The 20,360-nt window shown below is 31.8% G+C and overlaps 1 protein-coding gene across 2 annotated transcripts in view; it reads left to right on the top strand.

The window, feature by feature from the left end:
• Positions 1 to 19,715, top strand: part of LOC126737764 (estradiol 17-beta-dehydrogenase 11-like) — a 60,429-nt gene extending 40,714 nt beyond the window's left edge. For both annotated transcript variants that reach the window (XM_050442807.1, XM_050442806.1), the window contains exons 2-7: positions 4,897 to 5,304; positions 14,199 to 14,323; positions 14,378 to 14,488; positions 18,551 to 18,719; positions 18,788 to 18,983; positions 19,109 to 19,715. In XM_050442807.1, coding sequence (XP_050298764.1) covers positions 4,977 to 5,304; positions 14,199 to 14,323; positions 14,378 to 14,488; positions 18,551 to 18,719; positions 18,788 to 18,983; positions 19,109 to 19,331 — 1,152 coding nt within the window. In that variant the 5' untranslated portion in view covers positions 4,897 to 4,976 and the 3' untranslated portion in view covers positions 19,332 to 19,715. The remainder of the gene's footprint in view (positions 1 to 4,896; positions 5,305 to 14,198; positions 14,324 to 14,377; positions 14,489 to 18,550; positions 18,720 to 18,787; positions 18,984 to 19,108) is intronic.
• The last annotated feature ends 645 nt before the right edge of the window (positions 19,716 to 20,360 follow it).

Raw genomic sequence — 20,360 nt, 5'->3', positions numbered from 1 at the left:
ATTCTCTTCTCGTAACATAATATCTTCTCTCTATGTTAATTCAGTTACTTAGATTGATCATGAGCAGTTCAAAACATTGGCGTCCATAACTGAGTACAACAAATTTGCTGCTGTTTATATCTTATATGAGCTTGGAATTCCATTTATTACTCACATTTAGTTTCTTAAGTTAAGAAAACGATAACGCTAGAGTATTCTGGAATGTTAGTCAAATAAATGAGGGTCTACAATTGAAGTTAGTTATGCAAATAAAACCAATGATGCTGGAGAAAAAATCTGTTACTTACTGTTTTAGATTCTCCTACTATGGAAATATTCTAACCTTAACCTAATATCCATTAGCCAAGTTAAGATACGACCTCTTGAACGTTCTATATAAATTAAAATTCTCAGAGAAGTTTTAATAAAATCGTTTTAGTCGTCTGACTAAAATAGTATAATAAAATTACAAATTTGGTCTCCAATGGTAAATTCAACATCTTAATGGGGGCCAGGTGTATTTTTCCAATTATTACAATACATCCAATAATTGAAAAATTGTACTCTTATATCTTTGTTGTAACGCTAAATTGTTGTGGTATTATGAATATGCATTCAATCTTCTTTAAAATGGCATTGCATTGTAATTGCGTTCCATTTTAAAAAAATCATATACACTATCGGACAAAAGTAGAGAAAATTTTCAAGATTCCTTATTTTGTAATAACCTTCAGTATTTAAATTTTTATTTTTTAAAAATATCATCTCTCTTAATAACAACATTTTTATCCATCAATTTTTACATTGCTTTTATCAATTATTTATAGTATGAATCCAAATATTTTAGGTTGGACATAAATAAAGAAACTCACATAAGAATTAACCAAATTAACTATTTATTTCGTTTTACGTGAGATCTGTTAATTGTTTTTAAGTGAATATTCCTCGTGGCATATTCACTAAAGGAACACGCAACATATTTTTAGGAAGATCTTCATACAAAAATAGTTGATACACAAAAGAGTGGTGTACGACAAGACAACATAAATAAAATAGTTAGTTTGCGTAAATTACTAACTATTTGCATAAATTACACTAAAAGGCAATAAAAATAATTGCCGCCTGAGAAAAACAACCAAGAAAATTTAAATAATCTTAAAAAAATTGCCCAGTCTGATCCCCAAAAATCAGCAAATAAAATTTTAAGTGAATTGCCTGGTGGTAATGTTAGTTCTAAGATCATACAAGGACGTCTAAGGAAAGTAGGATTATTTAGTAGAAGAGCTGCTAAAAAAACACTAATCAGCAAGAGGAGCCAAAGAGTCCAACTCAACTTTACGAAAAAATATTTGCATTGGACAATCAACGACTGGAAAGAAGTTATTTTTATTGATGAAAGTAAATTTGATTTACTTAGGTCTGATGGAATATCGTGGGTACATCGCCCAGAAGGCAAAATATTTTATCCAAAGTGCAAAAAATCTACTGTAAATCATGATGCTGGATCCTGCATGATATGGGGTTGCTTTTCTGGGTACGGTGTAGGACCCTTACGTGTTATTGAGGGTATTATGAATCTAATTGTGTATTTAGATATTCTAAAAAATGTAATGCTACCATTTGCTGAGGATAGTTTACCATTCCCTGGATATATCACCAGGATAACGACCCTAAACATAAATCAAAGGTTCAAAATTGGTCTCTATCAGACGAGATTAGGGTTATGGACTTTCCTGCACAAAGTCCCGATCTTAACTTTTGTGAAAAGCTTTGGGAGGTACTAGACCAGCGCTTAAGATATCAGATCAGCAATAAAAATTATCTAATAACAGTTTTTCAAGAATCCTAGAATTCTATTGGAGAAGAATTCATTAAGAAACTTTTCGAATCCATGCCAAACCGATGTCGCGAGGTTATGGCCAGTACGGGATACCGTAACCACTATTAATTTTAATTAACTTTAACGAGACAATTTTACCACTAACCAAAACTCTTTATTTGCATGGAGCAATTTTGAAAGAAACATGTGTGGGGTTATTAACCACAAATACATTAGCAAATTTTCTTTACTAAACAAAAAACTAAAAAAGGTGGTAAGTGCAAAGGATAAACTGCAAAAGGAAAAACCCAATAATATCGTTGAATTCAGTCCTCTTAGATTTTAATGAGAAAGAACTTGATATTCTTAATAAGGGTCTTAACTTTGCACCAGTTTCAAATTGTAAAAACAACCTAAAGGAGATTACAGTAAGTGTTGAATCACAAATTCAGTACTTGCCAAAATCTTTGAAAGATTTTGCTAGAGAAACGATTCGCAATCAAATTACAAGAAATCTCATCAAATCAAAACACACATCCGGTTCTAATATTATTAAAAGATTGAGAGAAAAAGATTGTTTCTATTTAAAAGCTCACAAGGGAAACGAAGTTCTTATTTAAGACAAAGCAGAATATTTTTAACGAGTTGATGATCTTATTGAAACTGTTCCACATAAAAAGATTTCTAAAAACCCTTCATCAAAAATGGTCTCGCAGATTAAGACAGCATTAAATGATTGGAAAAACCTTGTTTCCTCTTCAGAAAAATTCAAGTTTCAACTTTCGAACCAAACAATTCCAAACTTTTATTGTTTATCAAATATCCATAAACCTGGCAATAAAATGAGATCAATTTTCTTCACTGCAGGATCTCCAACTTACAACATTTCAAAGTTTTTAGTAAAGCAATTTGAAATATTAAAATTACCTTATGAAGGTTTTTCAGTCAAAAACAACCAACAGTTTATTTTAAAAATCAATAATTTAATTCTAAGTGAAAACGAAATTCTTGTTTCTTTCGATGTATCTTCTTTGTTCCCGAGCATTCCTATACCAGAAACTTTGGAATATCTGATTAAACTTCTGGAAAGTAATGGTTTCGTTAATATCCAAGAAATAATTAAATTAAAAAAACTTTGCATGTCACAAAATATTTTTTAATATAACAAGTCATACAACTGGAATAGCTGTGGGTAATTGTCTGTCTTCCTTCCTAGCAGAGCTCTTCATAAACCTTTTTGAGTTAAATTCAAAAAATACATTCCAATACTTTCCACCAGTTTGATTAAGATATGTTGATGATGTGTTTGACGTGTTCGACAAAAGCAAATGCAATGTTGATAATTTTGTAGAAGAACTCAATAACTGTTTTCCATTTATTAAATTTACCTTCGAACAAGAAACAAATAACCAACTTCCATTCTTAGATTTATACTCTTATCATCAAAAATAATAATAAGTTAGAATTTGATATTTATAGAAGTTGGTATTTATAGACCTTGGTACATCGTTTGGTCTCATTTCTTCTAAGTAATAACAGATTTAATAAATAAAAAGCAACCATTAAAACAATTGCTAGAGTCAATGGTTATGACGATAAGATTATTAATAAGCTGATTAGAAGACATACTTTTAAAGTTAATCTTAAAAACTCTACTACATTTAAAAGAGATGAAAATAAGCAAACTTTCGTCAGTTTTAATCTTCTCCCGAAAATGCTAACATCGTTAGCGAAACACATGTCAAGAGTAAAAATAAAGAGTTTTGGTTAAACTGTCTCGTAATTTGAGTGTCACACCAAAAATTACAACCATAGGAATACTATTAATTTTATTAGCTTAGAAATTTGGTTTCTCTACTTTTGTCCCCAGAGTATTTTGTTTAGTTAAATAAAACCTTAGGTTTTTGTTATATGGTTTATTACTTTACCAAAATAAACTGTTTCGTTATGTATTAAAAAATTTTATGCGACTCATTAATTCTATCCCATTTTAATTATGCAGATACAGTATATGGACCATTTTTAGACTGCGCTAACTCTGCAAGAATTCAAAAATTACAGAACTCGTGCATAAGGTTTATTTGTGGAATTAGACGTAGGGAAAGGGTATCACATAAATTAGTCGATCTTAAATGGCTTAATATGTTAAATCGCCGAGAGTTGCACTCCATATGTTTTTTTTATAAAATAATAAAATTTAAAGCACCACCATATCTCTATAATAAGCTCAGATACCGCACTGACGTTCACAATATAAATATTCGCAGACATGACCTTTTGTCTATACCTTTACATAAGAAAGAAATCTTTAAAAAGTCATTTTCTTACAATATTGTGTCCAAAATTAATAAATACAAAATTTGGGATTTTTCTAAATCTACATCGGCTTTTAAAAAATCAATAAAAATGGTTCTTTCATCTAAACAAAATAATATTTAATGCATTAAAATAATTTATGTTATTTCTTTTTAATACTGACATCTCTGGTAAATCAGTCGCCCTGGTTTTGCTCTTTTGTGTCGGGATTCCGTGTTTGGATCTGGCGCGCGTTTGGAAATATAAATTTTTATATGTATATTTTTCTCTACTATAAGAGTCTACAACAGAAATATAGTTAATATACCTGTACCCCTCGTTCCTCCTTTCCTGCCTCCTATTAGTAAATAATAAGTAAGCTAGGATAATTTAGATTTCTTTTCTTTTCGGTTAGTTATGGATGTAGGGTATGCATGCTACTCGTACAGTTTATAATGCGGTTCGCGATATTTTTTTTAAAATTATAAGTGTAATATTCAAGGTCTTAACAGCTCCTTCTTCTGAGGGTAGCTGAAACATGACCTTTATTTCCTCTTTACATTTACATGTTGAATTAATATACACTGATGGATTTCTTTTTCTTTGTATTTATATTGTAAACTTATTTATATCTATGAGTGAGCATATGTAATATCTTATGAGGAAATATAAACTGTCTATTATTATTATTATTATTATTATTATGTATAGAACTGAATTACTCTTGATATACTCAGATAAAACCTAATTTTTAAAAGTGTCTCTATTATTGTCCGATAGTGTATAAAGTTTTTTTGTTTTAGGAAAACTTCGAACCAAGCCAGTAGAACCCGATGACCATACAGTACCAGTTGTTCTAAACTTAAACTTCTAGAAAACCAAGATGACCTATGTAGAACAACCCCCTTTTAAGCCTCCGTCCCCAACACCTCCCAGTGACCTTAATCAAAATACCAAGCCCACTTTCCTCAAAAATGAACCTAAACTATTAAAATCGACAGCGGACATTATACTTTTCCTGTTGGCATCGGCGTTTTACATCCTCAAAGCAATATTTAAGTACTGCTTGCCGAAAAAGTACATCACTCTAAAGGAGCTTAATGGAGAGATAGCACTGGTAACGGGAGGAGGTTCGGGTCTTGGAAGATTAATCGCGTTAAGGCTGGGAAAGTTGGGAGTGAAAGTAGTCTTGTGGGATGTCAACGTAGAAGGTAAGAGAATATTTGTTAAAATGCATTTTGATTGTGACAGAGTATAAGTTGATATGCCCTAAAAATAAAAAAATATCCTAAAAACAACGACCCTATGAGAGAGTTAGGGTTAGGTGTTGTTAAAATTTTAAAAATAGTAGATCTAATTAAAACTTAGTTATATTAATATGTATTAAATCTTAATTAAAAAAGTTATTTTACAAAAATTGAGCGAAATTATACTATTTCAAAACAGTTAGATCGTAAAATTATACACCTCTCTAGTATCTCTCATCTTATATACTCACTGTAGTCTTCAAAATGCGTAATGGCAAAAAAATTCTCATTCCAAAAAGGCAAAAACGTGGTGAATAAGAACGGGTTTTGCAACGGACCCCGGTTGAACGGTCAGAACTATAACCACTCTCAAACAAGTTTGTTTTATTTAGAATGGAATGAATATTCTGCAATGCCCGCACTGCAATGTTGTAGACTTGATTTTGAAAATAATAATTCTTAGGTAACGCAACTAGATCTTACTGTTTGTTAGGAGTCGTCTCGGTGTAATTAATTCTTGTATTGAGACAGAAATTTATTATAGTTTTTGTATTTTGCAAATGTACTGTTGATTCTTGCATAGGTTTTAAAAATTTCATATACCTCGTCTTTCCAAAAATCCCATTGTACAAAGGTTCTTATGAGTTTTTTCCACCAAATTATAAATTTGTTTTTTTTTGTGATACACATTTTTTTATGCTTCTTACTAAGTCAGTTCGATGTGCGGTCAAATAAAGATTTTAAGTTTTAGTATTGTCGACGTCTCGGCCTTTATTAAGCCATCCTTAGGGCAATAAAAAGTAGCAACCTGTTGTTTATAAACATTACAATTACAAACATTTAGGAATCCAGTGGACCATAAAAAGATCAATTAAAAATATTGATCTTTCTGATTTTTAAATATGAGTCGAACCAACAAGTGACTTAATTATAATAATATTTTACTGTTTTCAATCTTGGTTATTGAGCAATACTGTAATTATTTCTTATTTACAGAAGAATTATTTCATAATTATAGTGGTATCAAAAAACCAATTCAATCGTGTTTATGACAATGGCCATTGACCATTATAAAGCAGTAAAAAATAGGGTTTTATGCTAGTTTCATTACAACAGAATTATCTACTTAGATAAAAGAAACTTCTTTGACTTTTATTCACATATTTAGTTAAGGTTAATTTAAAGTAATTAATAAATTCTACACTTCTAGTTCCTGGTCTTGTTTTAATAAAATTTTTCAAAGCGTCAAATCGTATTAATATCTTATAATCGTCATTCTGATTCAAATATCTCCTTTAAAACTCAGATTTTTCTTTTCTTTATTTAGTAACTTTAACTCGCAAAATAGACAACATTAATTAAAACAAACTTTTCTGTTGCTTTTTCTGTAATAAACATTATTGAGACTTCCAAAATACAGAATATCTACGCATCTTGTCTTGTCAATCTTGTCTCCTTGTGTCTGGTCTGCCTTTATTCTTCTACAATTTTTCACTTTCCCCATATACTGCTTCTACAGTAGTAACTTCTGCGATCTTAAAATCTGTTTTATATATAAGTACATAATTAGTTGTTAAAAAGTGTTTTCTTTATTGTCGACAAAATCCTATTGTCACTATATTTAAAATCAGGTCGTCTGCTTAAAATGAATTAGGGTTCAAAAGATTTAGAATGCGATTTAATTTTGAATAAACAAATTCTGAAAATAATTATTTTCAGACTCGATTTGACTATCATGATTTGTCGAAATAACCTGAATGATTTGTCAAAACTAACAAATCCCAATATTAACTTGAGAACAATTACAATCAATGGTATATAAATTTTAACGTAATTTATTTAGGAGTTATTTTAAGAGTTGGCAGATACGGATTCTGCCAACGTGTCAGGAATCTGCAGATGCAGATTCCTGACACGGTACCCATTCATTTTTATAATATAAATAATATTAGAAATTAATTTTTATATCTGCCTTTCAAGCATTGTAAATTAATTATTTTTAGTTTAGCATTATAATAAAGTTTATAATTTTATCTGCAGTGCATATCGTTATTTAGAGATTATGGTCATGAAAAAAAGCAAAAAAAAAAAACATGTTATTTAATAAGTTAGAATATTACTATTTAGAACTCTAATCGAAAATAAATAAGTAATAACAGACTGGTAAAGTTTTCAGTATTTTATTTGCAATAAATGTTCTTTAGTTACAAGTAAAACTGTATTTCGGTTAGTTACTGAGGTTTCTTCGATTATCTGGTCTCCTTCTTACCTGAATAATATTGTTTATTTGAGATTTGTGCCTTTAAGTAAGATATGTTCCCCTAAATATCAAGACTCTTGTATGAAGGAGAATTATAACGGTTGTTTTAGTTTCAAAATAATTAATGGTATTATGACAAATTCCTCTAACCCAAATGCGAAAGTTTTGACCCGACGTGTATCTGGATTCTCCGTCATGTTCATACTACTATTAGGTACCATCGCACCCATTTTTAACATTATTTCTATGAAATAGAAGAATATTTAATATATCATTAGTAAGATTAATAGGAGTAGCAGTGAAGGCCTGATCCTAATATATGACATATAAAACTCTTACATACATATATTTGATATTTATCAAACACGAGATTTTAAAATAACGAAGATAAATAAGTACACGGTAAACTAGTTAACGTGTTCCGAATACCCACTTTTTACGGTAAATATTGACTTGCACCATTGAACACGTTCGTCGCTTTACCATTTCTTCTAAGGCGGAACAGATTATGTCACAAAAGTTTTTATGAAACTATTCAAGAGGGGTTATAATAAAATAGGATTTAAATTAAAAAATTGACTGTAAAATTAATAGTATAAAGAAGTTATTACTTTAAAGTTGATGGTCAATTCATTCATCATTGGAACGCATATGCAAGGTATCAAGAAAGTACGGAAAAAATCTCTTTTATGCCATGAGAACTAATAAGTATAGTATTTTTCGGAATTAATATATTCAAATGAATCAATCCATGGAATAAAAGTAAATTCAGTAGAGAAGGCTTGATTTGTAGATAAATTTTTTTATGTAGGTTTCTATCATGGATAAACGTTCTTCAAAAACACCAAGTAAAAGATATTATATCCGCTCGACATTAAAGGGAGGCAATCACCCAACTTCACAACAGTTCCAAGCACAATCATTTGCTGCTTAATTTTAAACTTTTTTTAATCTGACCTGGAATATCTTTCTTGATCTCTGAAATTATTGCCAATCGTACATGACTATAATTAATAGAAACATACGTAAACCTGTCAGTTTCAGGAAGACGTGTTAACTATACTAGGAAACTCGCCAGCAACTACACTGTTCATAATCAGGTATCAAATGAATTTGAGGTACCAACTTGATTGGTCACATACAGAGTGGCCCACATAATATAACTCTATACATTTTCCCAGTATCTAATGGGTTTTAAAAAAAAATAAGCATAAAGCCTTTTAGCTTTAAAGAACGTTTTATTTTATAATATTTTTGAATATACAGGATGTTTTATTTCTTGCAGTTTTACCAATTTTGTTATTTTAAATGGAATATCCTAGGTATTATATTAGTTTGGCATTATATGCTACGATCAAAGTGTTTTTTACGGTTGTCAAATAACTTATCAACCGATTGCATGCGTAAAATAATAAGAACAATCATATATAAATAAAGGTAAAAATATGATGATTTAATTTTAATTTCCATACTAAAGGTGGAAGAAAGAATTTGGAGAAATATTTGATTAATCTGATAATGTCGTGACTACTCTTTTGTTTCACCTTTGCAATAGTGTTGGTTGGTTTTTCTGGTTGACCCTCCTCTTGAAATATCCTTAAAAGAAAAAAACCATGTTAGTATGTTAAAGTGCAAAAAAGTATGTTAAATCACAAGATTGGGATAGTCAATTATTGTTAATGCTCCATTAGGAATACGAGGTCTCGTTTTTTTTTCATTGGTCAAAGCAATGCTGAAGTCATTGAAAATCATTTAGGAGCTCCGCAGATTTTCGCTTTACCTCTTCCATCGAGTCAAATTGAGGGCATTCTTTGAAACATCGTATTATGGATAGGTGCATTGTCTTGGTGCAAGATATTTTTATATTTGCATCATTTTTCCAACTTCGGTCGTTTTTAAGGAACTCGCTCTCGAACTTGCCAAAACTGCCAAATTAGTTTAATGTCCATGATTAGCATGGTCTTAAATTTTAATTTCCATGGCTTTTTCTATTCTTGAAAATGCATGAATTTTCTCGTGCATAGAGGGCATCTTAGTATTGAAATATCTAGATTTTATCGCAAGTAATGATGTTCTTTACTAACTCGGGCTCTTTATCTATCCGCTCTAGAAAATCTTTGAGTAGATCTGTTGACGGGCAAAGGTCAGATTTTTTGGTTTTTATTTTCTTCGCACTGACTTTCTTTAAGTTTAACTCATAATGTAAATTGTTTCTGACTCCGAGTTGAAGGAAAAAAAGATCGACTTCGGTGTTTTGTCACATGAGATTTCTGACTATAGACCTCTTTCAACAACTTATAGCGCTTAGTCGAATTTTTTAGCAAGAAATGGTACAGTGATCCGTTGCTCGTGTACGTCATCCCACCGTCTTATTGCCATTGGAAAAAGAATTACTTGTAGTTAGTTTTGTCTGTGTAATGAAATAGGTCAGGCCTCCATCGATTCTGCTAACAATATATTTTGTTTCGAAGAACCTCTATGAGTATACGAGGAGTTTCGATATTAGGCATAGTTAAAATTTTGGACCAAACTCCAAATTGTCCTCTCATATTTTGATTTTGTATGTTAAATGGATGAGTTATGAAAAGGTCTTGGTTGAGCGTTTTCATAATAAACTTAGGATAATTTTAATATGCTTTTTCGGTCATTTATTGCGCCAGGACTGGTTTTGCTTATGTTTTATTAAAAAATCTAGTTGTGTTTCAAAATTAAGCAGAATGTGTTTAAAAACAAGCCCACCTTGATAGAACCTTTTTTTTATAGGTGTCTTATTTTTTAAGAATAAAAATAAAAAACCGCTAAAATTAAAAATAACACTTGTCTAACCTACGTAAAACACATTCAAGGTCGCCACCCAAGTTGATATAATTACGGAATCAAGATCTACGTATATATCGGAAACAACCTTAGATGTTTTTACAAGGTTACTTAGCTGGTTTTCTTATTGGAAAAATACAATAATTATAATTAAACTGGAATAACTTACGCCGTATTTAGATGGTCCCTTGCTATCCTTATAATTTTCACCTTAATAGTTAACAGCTAATATAAATAAATTATAAATTTGAATACATTTCTTTAAGATGTTTATTTAAATTCCTTAAATCCGACCCAAGTTTAACATCCAAAACAAGTTTCCTTCACTTAATATTCATCACCCATTCTCTAACCGGCTAAACAAATAAACCACATTTTTATGCGGAATAAAAGCCTCACCATTACGTCATGTTTAAATGTTATAACAAAAGTTAAATAACCCATGCATATATCAAAGCACTTTCCTATGTGTGAGTACATCTATTGTTCATATTGGTTCTTAGTTTTCAATAATTATCAGTATATTTATACTCAGGGCACGTTTTCACTATAGACAATCATAGCAAATAATAATTATCTTGGTTTTTTTATAACCCTAGACTATGTATAAGGAAGTGTTTTTAAAAGGTCTTCCTTGACATGTACACGATATAGTCAGTATATTATAAAGTAATTGTTCTGAAATTCTAAAGAAATCAATCAAGAAACGAGCTTATTTATTTAGAGAACTATACATTTTATTCAAAGACTTCAACAGCCACCGAATAGTTGTGATGAATAAGTCGACATAGCGGAAAAATATTTAAATACAATATATTATAAAAAGTATACAAATTAAAATATTTACAAAATAGATAAAATTATTAAAATACAAATACATTTCTTTTAGTTAGATATTTAGCATAAATCTAACAAATGACCAAATTATTTTAAAAATATTTTATACATATGATACGATATTGTTATAGAACCATAGTTTTGAAGAATTTGTAGAAGCGGTCTACAAGGATCAAATTTAATTAAAACAGGTTTTTAAGATTTTGAAATGTTGCAGATTGGTTTTTTCCGCTTTTAATAATAATAATAATAATAATAATAATAATAAGCTTTTATTTCCAATAGGCAACTTGCCCAATAACAGGAAACAGTTGCAAAACAATGAAAAATATAGTTAAAAAAAACACACACAAACAAACCTAAAAGAATGAAAAGAAAAGAAAAAAAGTAAAGTCACAATCTCAAAAGTTATCCAAAAAATTAGAACAAATAACTATTAATATGTTGTAAAAACCCAATTATCAAAGTTTAACAAGATAATCACATATTCAACAAAATTAACTGCAATATATACCTACTAACTATCACTTAAACACATGGGTCTTAATCCCAAGAGTAATGATCCACCAAGATATCGACAATCACATGAACCGGAGAGAAATTTATATCGCACATGTGACAGATCTGATTAAATATAGCGCATATTGTATATAGTGGCGATTTCAACAGGATGTTAGTATGAGGCCTTGGCAGAAAGAATGTTAGGGGATGTCTAGCATCAATGAATCCATTCAGTAACCCATACAGGAATTTTACAGAGAAGATCATTCTTCTGAGATGTAATGGATGTAGATTGAAGCGTTCCAATAGTTGCCGATGATCAAACCCTCTTACCGGATATATGCCATCCTGCCTGAAGGCCAAATACTTAGCAAATCTACGCTGAACAGATTCAAGGAGACCAACATGATTCTGATAGAGCGGGTTCCATATAATGCAGCCAAACTCCAGTTTTGATCTCACGAAGCAACAGAAAAGCAGTCTTAATGTAGATTCCAAAGTAAAACTCTGAGAACTTCTTCTAATTATGAACCCAAGCCTTCTCAGGGCTGACTTGACTATGTTGTTGAAGTGTGGAATGAATGTAAATTCAGAGTCAAAGGTGATACCAAGATCAGTAATTTGCTCTAATCTACTCAAAATAGTATCATTAATAAAGTAATTAAAATTTAAGGGTGTTTTTGATCTAGAGTAACTGACCACACTAAATTTAGCCGCATTCAAGCCTAACCTGTTAACAGCACACCATACCTCCAATGTATTTAGACAGTTCTGAAGAAAAACACAATCCTCCAAACCATATACATTTAAATATAGCTTCAAATCATCGGCAAAGGCCAGCCTATGACAAGTGAGTGACTCAATCAAGTCATTTATAAAAAAACTAAACAGGAGCGGACCCAGGTTCGAGCCCTGTGGCACACCCGACGTTACGTTAAAAAGTTTCGATTTAAAGCCCTCATATTCAACATATTCAGATCTACCAATCAAGTAGGAATGAAATAAATTAAATAATCTCCCTGAAAAACCATACTGAGTTAATTTATGCAGCAAAATATGGTGATCTATCCGATTAAAGGCTTTTTGGAAGTCGGTATAAATAACATCGACTTGAGTATTAACATCAAGTGATTCACAGATGTGGCTAGACAGACGGATAAGTTAGTAACACAAGATCGCCCGCTAAAAAATCCATGCTGGTCTACAGAGATGAGTTCTTTTGCGTGACTAAATAGCGACCGATTCAGGATAGTTTCGAAAATTTTTGAGAAGTTACAGAGTAATGAGATTGGCCTGTAGTTCACGATTTGATCAGAGTCCCCAGCTTTTAAAATAGATTCCAGATTTCAGGAATTTGTTCTGTTGACAGTATTAAGTTGAAAATGTAGGTCAGCGGATCAGCCAGGACACCAATGCAATCTTTAAGCAAGAAGCTAGGTTTGAGTTTTTTACTAGCCAAAATAATCTGGGAAGCATCAACGTTGGAAATGTCAAAGTGGGGCTTTTATAATAATAATTATCAGACGTCGACGAATGGTTAATTCGCAATCTAGATAGGTGATATAGGTATCAGTAGACTCTCCGAAAAAGAAAATCTATGGTCAGAAATATTATAATTTAGTGACCATAATTACATTTTTGCTTATCTCTTTAAAATTTTTAGCTGTACTAAGATTTTGTATATATTCTCAGAAATTTAGTTACATCGTGGATCTCCATCGAATCTGGAATATGCCCTTATATCTTCTTATGTATTCGGAAACAAATTAATTTAATGTTTTCTATTTCGTTAAAACTATGGATCTTTAGCAAACAGTAGAGCTTTTAATTCACTCCCTAACTTTTTAAACTAAATTGGTTAAAAATATCAGACGGACCTAACAATAGATCCACTGATCTTCCTATAGATACCCATAGAGTATCTCCTTAATAAATCTAATTAGAAAATGTACAAGATTAGAACATTCAGCAAGAGGAAGTTCAAAAACTTGAAAATGAAGATACCAAATTCGTAACTCTTCTATATGTGCTGAAACTTGGTAGGTAAACCTAGAAATATATTAAAGACTTTTCAGTAAAAATAGCGCTTAATCATAAAGACTTTTGAGGTCACTTTAGTGGACTTCAGCTTTCAGCTTTAACGAAGAAAGCCTAGTTAAGAAATATAGGAAATCTTATGAAAGATTCTCATCAAACTCATTATCATTCTAATCTACCATATGTGTAAAATACTTCAAAAGGTCTTTGAGCCTAAAACGATCCAAAAGTCCATCGATTATATTATGTGATTTGGCAAATAAGTTAAATACTCGGCAATCAATAAATTACATTAAATATAACTTTCTCTGAACTTGTTTCTTGTACTTAAAGACTAGTCCGCTCATTTGTCTAATAATATCCGCGTTCTTGAATGACGTGCATTTTAATCGTTTAAAATTTTCAGGTTTAAATGAAACTGTCAGTTTGGTTAAAGGAATAGGCGGAATTGCTTATGGGTATAGATGTGATCTGTCGGACAAAGATGATGTCTACAGGGTGGCCAGAAAGACAAAACAAGAAGTTGGAGATGTAAGTAGTGTTAAAGTTAAGTTAAAGGTGCCCTTTATACAATTATATTTTTAGGTAACTCTTTTGATTAACAATGCCGGAGTCGTGTCAGGATCAATTTTATTAGATACACCAGATCATATGATTAAACGGACGTTTGATGTCAACATAGTTTCACATTTTTGGGTATGTATTTTATATATTTATCATATATATTTTTGTTTTTCAATTATAATAAAATTCTATATGAATCCTTGAGATGTTCATGACACGATGATTGGACGTCAAATGTAATTTATAATCATATGTATTTTTATTAATAGTTATTTGTAATTAACATTTAAGAATATCATTTAGTTTTTCAGTTCCTAGAAGCTTTTAATGTTGATTGATTTATGTAGTTTATGGACTTATGTCATAAGGTTTTTATAAAAACATCATTTATTTTTATTGTGGTTTTAATGGTTCGTCATAAAACGTCTCTTATTTGATTTGAAGTAATATTGTTAGATTTAACAATAAAATAATTAATTACGGAAAAAATTAAAATTGCTGCGTAGTTTTTCTAATTACTAAATATTTTAAAATCTTTGTCGAATATGAAGAGAAAGTGTACCAGGTTTAGTACTTAAAACAAAATTGATTGTGTTTCAGAAGGATGCCTCCGTTTTGGCTGTGTTGTCTGGCCTTTATTTAGATATTATAAGTATTATTCTGGAACAAAATCAGTTTTATTTAACTGCTAGACTTTTTTTCTATTTAACACTAAATACGTTAAACGTTATACAAGTTGGGGAATAGAGCACTACGCGTAAAGGGGGGCTTAAAGTCGAAATATAGCAACGCGCACGCATTGCATTTCGTGCGCTCTGCCACTCGGTTGCTACGTCAAAAATAAAAGAAAGAGGATATTAAGATAACCCCAAGAATAAAATTTTTTATGGACAAACCTGGAAATGTAGGAGGCCATTAAATATCACCAGTATAAGACGGTTATAAGACGGTTAGAAAAAGTAGTTGTTAAAAAATCTTTTTTATAATCATGTTATGAGCAGAACAGCTGTCTTGTTAAAAATAGACGACAGGGAGAGGTGTTGCCATTATTTTAGACAATGCATAATCATCAATGCCCCAACTTGTATATATATTCTGAATTTATTATTAAACCTTACTTTATTTGATATTTTTTATAATAATTATATCCATACAAGATATAATAGCTTCCTTATTATAAAAGAGCTGTTAAAGATATATATAAATAGTATGTGTTGGCAATTTTTTGTACTTTTTTTGCTTCCACGACGTGAGTCAAGTGGCTATAATAAATTTTTATCAAAATATTGTCTTCTTTTGACTTTTTTTTTTGGATTTGAGTTCTCTTTAATGTCCACTTCACGTATTGTCATAACCATTATAACACGAAGTGGATTTGTATTCTGATTCTAAATTCCTAACTTCATAATTATTTCACAATCTATTGATTAATGGAATTTTAATGTTTCGTGTACATTTTATGTTTCTATTCTAGATACTCTATAAATAATTTTTAAATATGTTTTTAATTCTCTTTGTGGTAATTTCATATTTCAAGTAAAATAAGACATTTGTAAGGAAAAGATAGCCCTTTTTTTTTTAACTTTCGTTCATGGTTATTGGCTTTGAAGATTTTTAGAATAGACGAAAGCTCAATTCCTTTGAAGGTGTAGGTGTAGGTATTCCTTTTAGGCTTTTCAAAATTTATTCTAATCCACAGTCTTTATCCCCGTGGACGCCTTAAAGAACCTGCTTCTATAAATCATATAGCCAAGCGTTCACTAAACGCCAAAGAAACCAGTCAGCCTTAGTTCTATTTTAAAAAGACACCGATCCATCTGTCTACGTTCTGTTTCAACTATTTCATGTCTCATACTTTTCACGAGAAGAAGAAATCTTGCAGGAGTAAGGCCGCCATTAATGTACCAGAAACCTCTGCAGATAAGCTAAGAGGTCAAGTATCTAGGTATGTACCTGGACACCAAACTAACGTGGAGTAAACATGTCACCGAGGCAGTCAACAAAGAAATCGCCATCTTGTGGCAACTTCGAAGGATAGTTGGTAAGAAGAGGGGTATAAAGCCCAAAATCCTGCACTGGTTGTCTACTACTGTGATCAGACCTAGAGTAGTATCGGTGGTCTGATGGACGGCAACAAACAGGTCTTCAAATGCTCAAAGACTAGCTAGACTGCAAAGGCTAGCCGGTCTCAGCATTACAGGTGCAATGAGAATAACTACAGGTGCAGCGCTCAACATCCAAGCACCCAGGATCAGCTCCAAACTGGTCCAAGAGTGCAGGGATGCGCTAGACACATTGAGTAGGAGGAAGACGGTTCGAGTGTGTTGGGTTTCCGGACACAGCGGAGTGGAGGGCAATGATCCGATTAACCCCGAACCCTACCTTGGTCTAAGTAAGAGACACATTTCCCATATCCTAAACAACTAGGCATGGGAAAAGCCAGGAAAAACTGAAATAGGAACAACGGTTGTCGGCAGGCCAAAGAATTGCTAACAAATCCAACTAAAGCTAAAATAGCGTATCTGCTGTCTTGGCACAGAGGGATTATAGTAGACCTGACTGGAGTTTTAACAGGTCACTGTAGACTCAATCTGTTATGACATAAATAATAGTCCGGCAAGACTTACCGATTTACAGGGACTATTTCTAGGGAGTTGAGTTTGTTCGACAGTCTTGATTTAAAAGTTCTAGACAACAAGAACAACTCCCTAGATCTGATAGATTCCAGAAACCCTGTCAAATTAAATGGTAAAAAAAAGAACCTATCAGGCCGCTTCGGGGGTTCTCTATATGGTCAGTTGTCTCAATCACACTCACACACTCAGTAGTAAAACACATGAATTCAATTTAAATAGGGTGTTTATTAAAGTGAATGTTTTAATTGATCAGAGACAATGAGTTAATTAAAGTTGTAAGGTAAACAAAATCTACATGGAAAGTAAATATACATGATGGTATTAAGAATGTAAATAAAAATAAAGAAAAGAGATATGTATATATACTACATAATAACGCGTAACATTGAAGTGTTTTAATTTACATAATCATACGATAAATACAGTTACTTAAGTTTTAAAGATGAAAAGGTGATAAAATACTAAAATCATGTTAAATCATACGACAAAGAAATCAAAAGAATATGGTTAAGATCAATTAAAGAGAAAAAAAAAGACTAGAAAGTTTACGGGTCAAGTTCCATGGTGTTCTTCTTGCGAGAGCGAAAACCCGCGATGGGTTATTTCTCACCACATAGGGCTTAAGGCATGATGTGGGTTGACGGGGCTAAGGGCGGCGAAATTATCAGCTTTTTTTGCTTCAGGGCGAAATCCTCATGGCTGTCGGTTTACAAGTTTATATTTAAGGAGCCCTAAGAGAGATTTCTCAATGGAAACACGGAATACCAAATAAAATGTCACCAGCGGCGAAAACTACTTACGAAGTTTCAAGAGACATCGAACCACTAAGAACCATTTTGCTTCCAAAAAATATTTGGTTGAAAATGAAGAAACACTAATGAATTTTAGTTTTTAGTGTTAATTTAGCTAAAAATGTGCTGGCCGAGAGAGATGATACTAGATTTATTTCACGACACGATTAATCTCTCTCCGTTACAGCGAACAGCACGGTTCACTTTTGACAGACGCAGGAGCTGGAAAAGACCCTCAGATGCGTCGCGGAACTGCTTAAGTAGCAGTCCAAAAGACGTCTGGGCACAAGACCGGAGATTGAGGAACTTCGCTCGTTCCTTTATGGGCTTAGCCGCTATGGGCCCAACCAAAACCCATATATAGATCACTAATAAGGAAACCATAGAGTGCCTAGTAGAAAATACAAATACGGGCCAAATCGTTATAATTCGACACGTGGCGCCACTGGCGGCCGCTTTAGTAAACCGGTTAACCAATTGATGGGCTAGAATCAGGAGAGAAACCTTGGGTGCTCCGTTCCTGCCACGAGACGAACTAGAGGACCTTAACTGGGAAGGCCTACTCTCCTTCATTAGGAGGACGGGTCGCCTGTTGTCTACTACTACTATAGTATAGTGCGGCAAAGTATTTTTTTACTTTAAAGTGACTCAAATGTGGTGACTTTGGTTCGAAATACTTTTTTGTTTAAATCGGAAATTTTGTTGGTATTTTTTCAACTTTAAAAATATATTGCCTCCAATACAAATTTAACTTTTATTCATTTCAGACTGTCAAAGCATTCCTACCCGCCATGATCAAAAAAGAGCACGGACATATCGTCACGGTAGCTTCAATGGCCGGACATGTTGGGATAAACAAACTTGTCGACTACTGCTCCTCTAAATTTGCAGCAGTTGGTTTTGACGAAGCATTGAGAGTGGAACTTGAAGCACAAGGTAAATTACTTTTTTTTTAATAAATCTGTAAATCTTTTTAGTAAGTTTAATAAGAATGTATATATTAGGTGTAAAAGGAGTAAAAACAACAGCAGTTTGTCCTTACTTCATCACTTCAACTGGAATGTTTGACAGTGTAGATTCCAGATTCCTGCCAAGGCTGAATTCCAATGATGTAGCAGATAGAATTATTGAGGGCATTAGGGCGAACGAAACAATGGTTCTTATACCTGGTGGAATGAGATGGGGACTTATTATGAAATCGTTAGTATTGCTCTTTGCTCTATTGCTCTCTAGAATTGAATTTAAAATTGTTTAAAATCTTACTATGCCACACTTGTTCTTATTAAAAATAGTAGCAAACATCATTTATGTTAATTATTTTTTAGGCTTATCCCGTGGACTGTGCTTTCACTCTTTTTAAGAGGATTGGTGCCAGATGCAGCTCCTCAACCACCCCAACCTATTACCACTTTAACATCAAGGCCGGAAACCAAGGAAGTAGAATCAGAAGAAGAACTTAAGGATTTAGACAAGAATATATCCAGCAGCTTGACTGACTCAATGTGTAAATTGACACATCGATATTCACCTACTGGAAAAAATTTATGAAAATGTTGCATTCGCATTTTTTAATGAGGAAAATTTGGAGAAAAAGAGGCGGTTTTTTAAAATAATTCTACCCTCTTCATTTTCCCAAAAAGTGATATTTTGTAGACTTAGAACATTTTGCCTTAATGTAATGAATATACTAGTGTACTTAAGTTGTTTTAGATTGATGTAATTTTTATGGTAAAGATATTTTATCGATATAATTCGTATCTATATTTTATAAGCTGTATGAAAGCTTTTACATCATCGACAAATTTATGTATCATTGAAGATTTATTGGTGATTTATTATTGTCCTAAACCTAAAATATTAATAACCCTTATTTTTAAGGGTGAATCTGTATATATATTTTAATTACTAATAATAACGCTTTATTTTAAGATTCGGGGGTGTACTTATTTGTTGAAACAAATAAATTAAATATCAAAAAAAGCGGATTTACTTTTCTTATTATATAGTCTCGATAAGTAGAGGATATCCTATAGGTACTTATTGCAGCTTTAGTAACGGTTTATTATTGTAAATATACATAAATGCCTTAAACATTCAATTAAAAATTTTAAAATATGAAGCTATTTTTCAGGAAACCCATCGATCGTCTGAGGGAAAACTATATTTACGAAAAATCTAAAATTTGACAGTTAAAGCAATATAGACCGGATTGTCCGGATCGGTAAACAGCACACAGTAAATATAATTACATTTTTTAATTCTACATCCAAATATTAATACTTTTTGTGTATATTTTTCCTATATCTAAGTCCAAGGGAGGCCACCATAGAATGCAGAGTTGCTCAAACAGATGATTTTCTAAGCATTTCTCGCTCTGACGTAGTAATTCTTCATAGTTATTCTCTTCTTACTTACTGAGAGTTGAGTTCAATGTCTTCAAATGCAGTTCTAATACTCTGCAGGCAACCTTCCTTGATGGTTACTGTGGTGTTATAACGATTATTTTTGAGTGAGATAAAAAAATGGAGTATCAAATGCCATAATGTAAAAGCGCCGCATCATGTTGATAGAATACAT

Source organism: Anthonomus grandis, chromosome 6, assembly GCF_022605725.1.
Source record: "Anthonomus grandis grandis chromosome 6, icAntGran1.3, whole genome shotgun sequence".
Taxonomy (NCBI): Eukaryota; Metazoa; Arthropoda; class Insecta; order Coleoptera; family Curculionidae; genus Anthonomus; species Anthonomus grandis.
The sequence above is the reverse complement of the archived record's forward strand: the minus strand, read 5'-3'. Positions and strand labels throughout refer to the sequence as shown.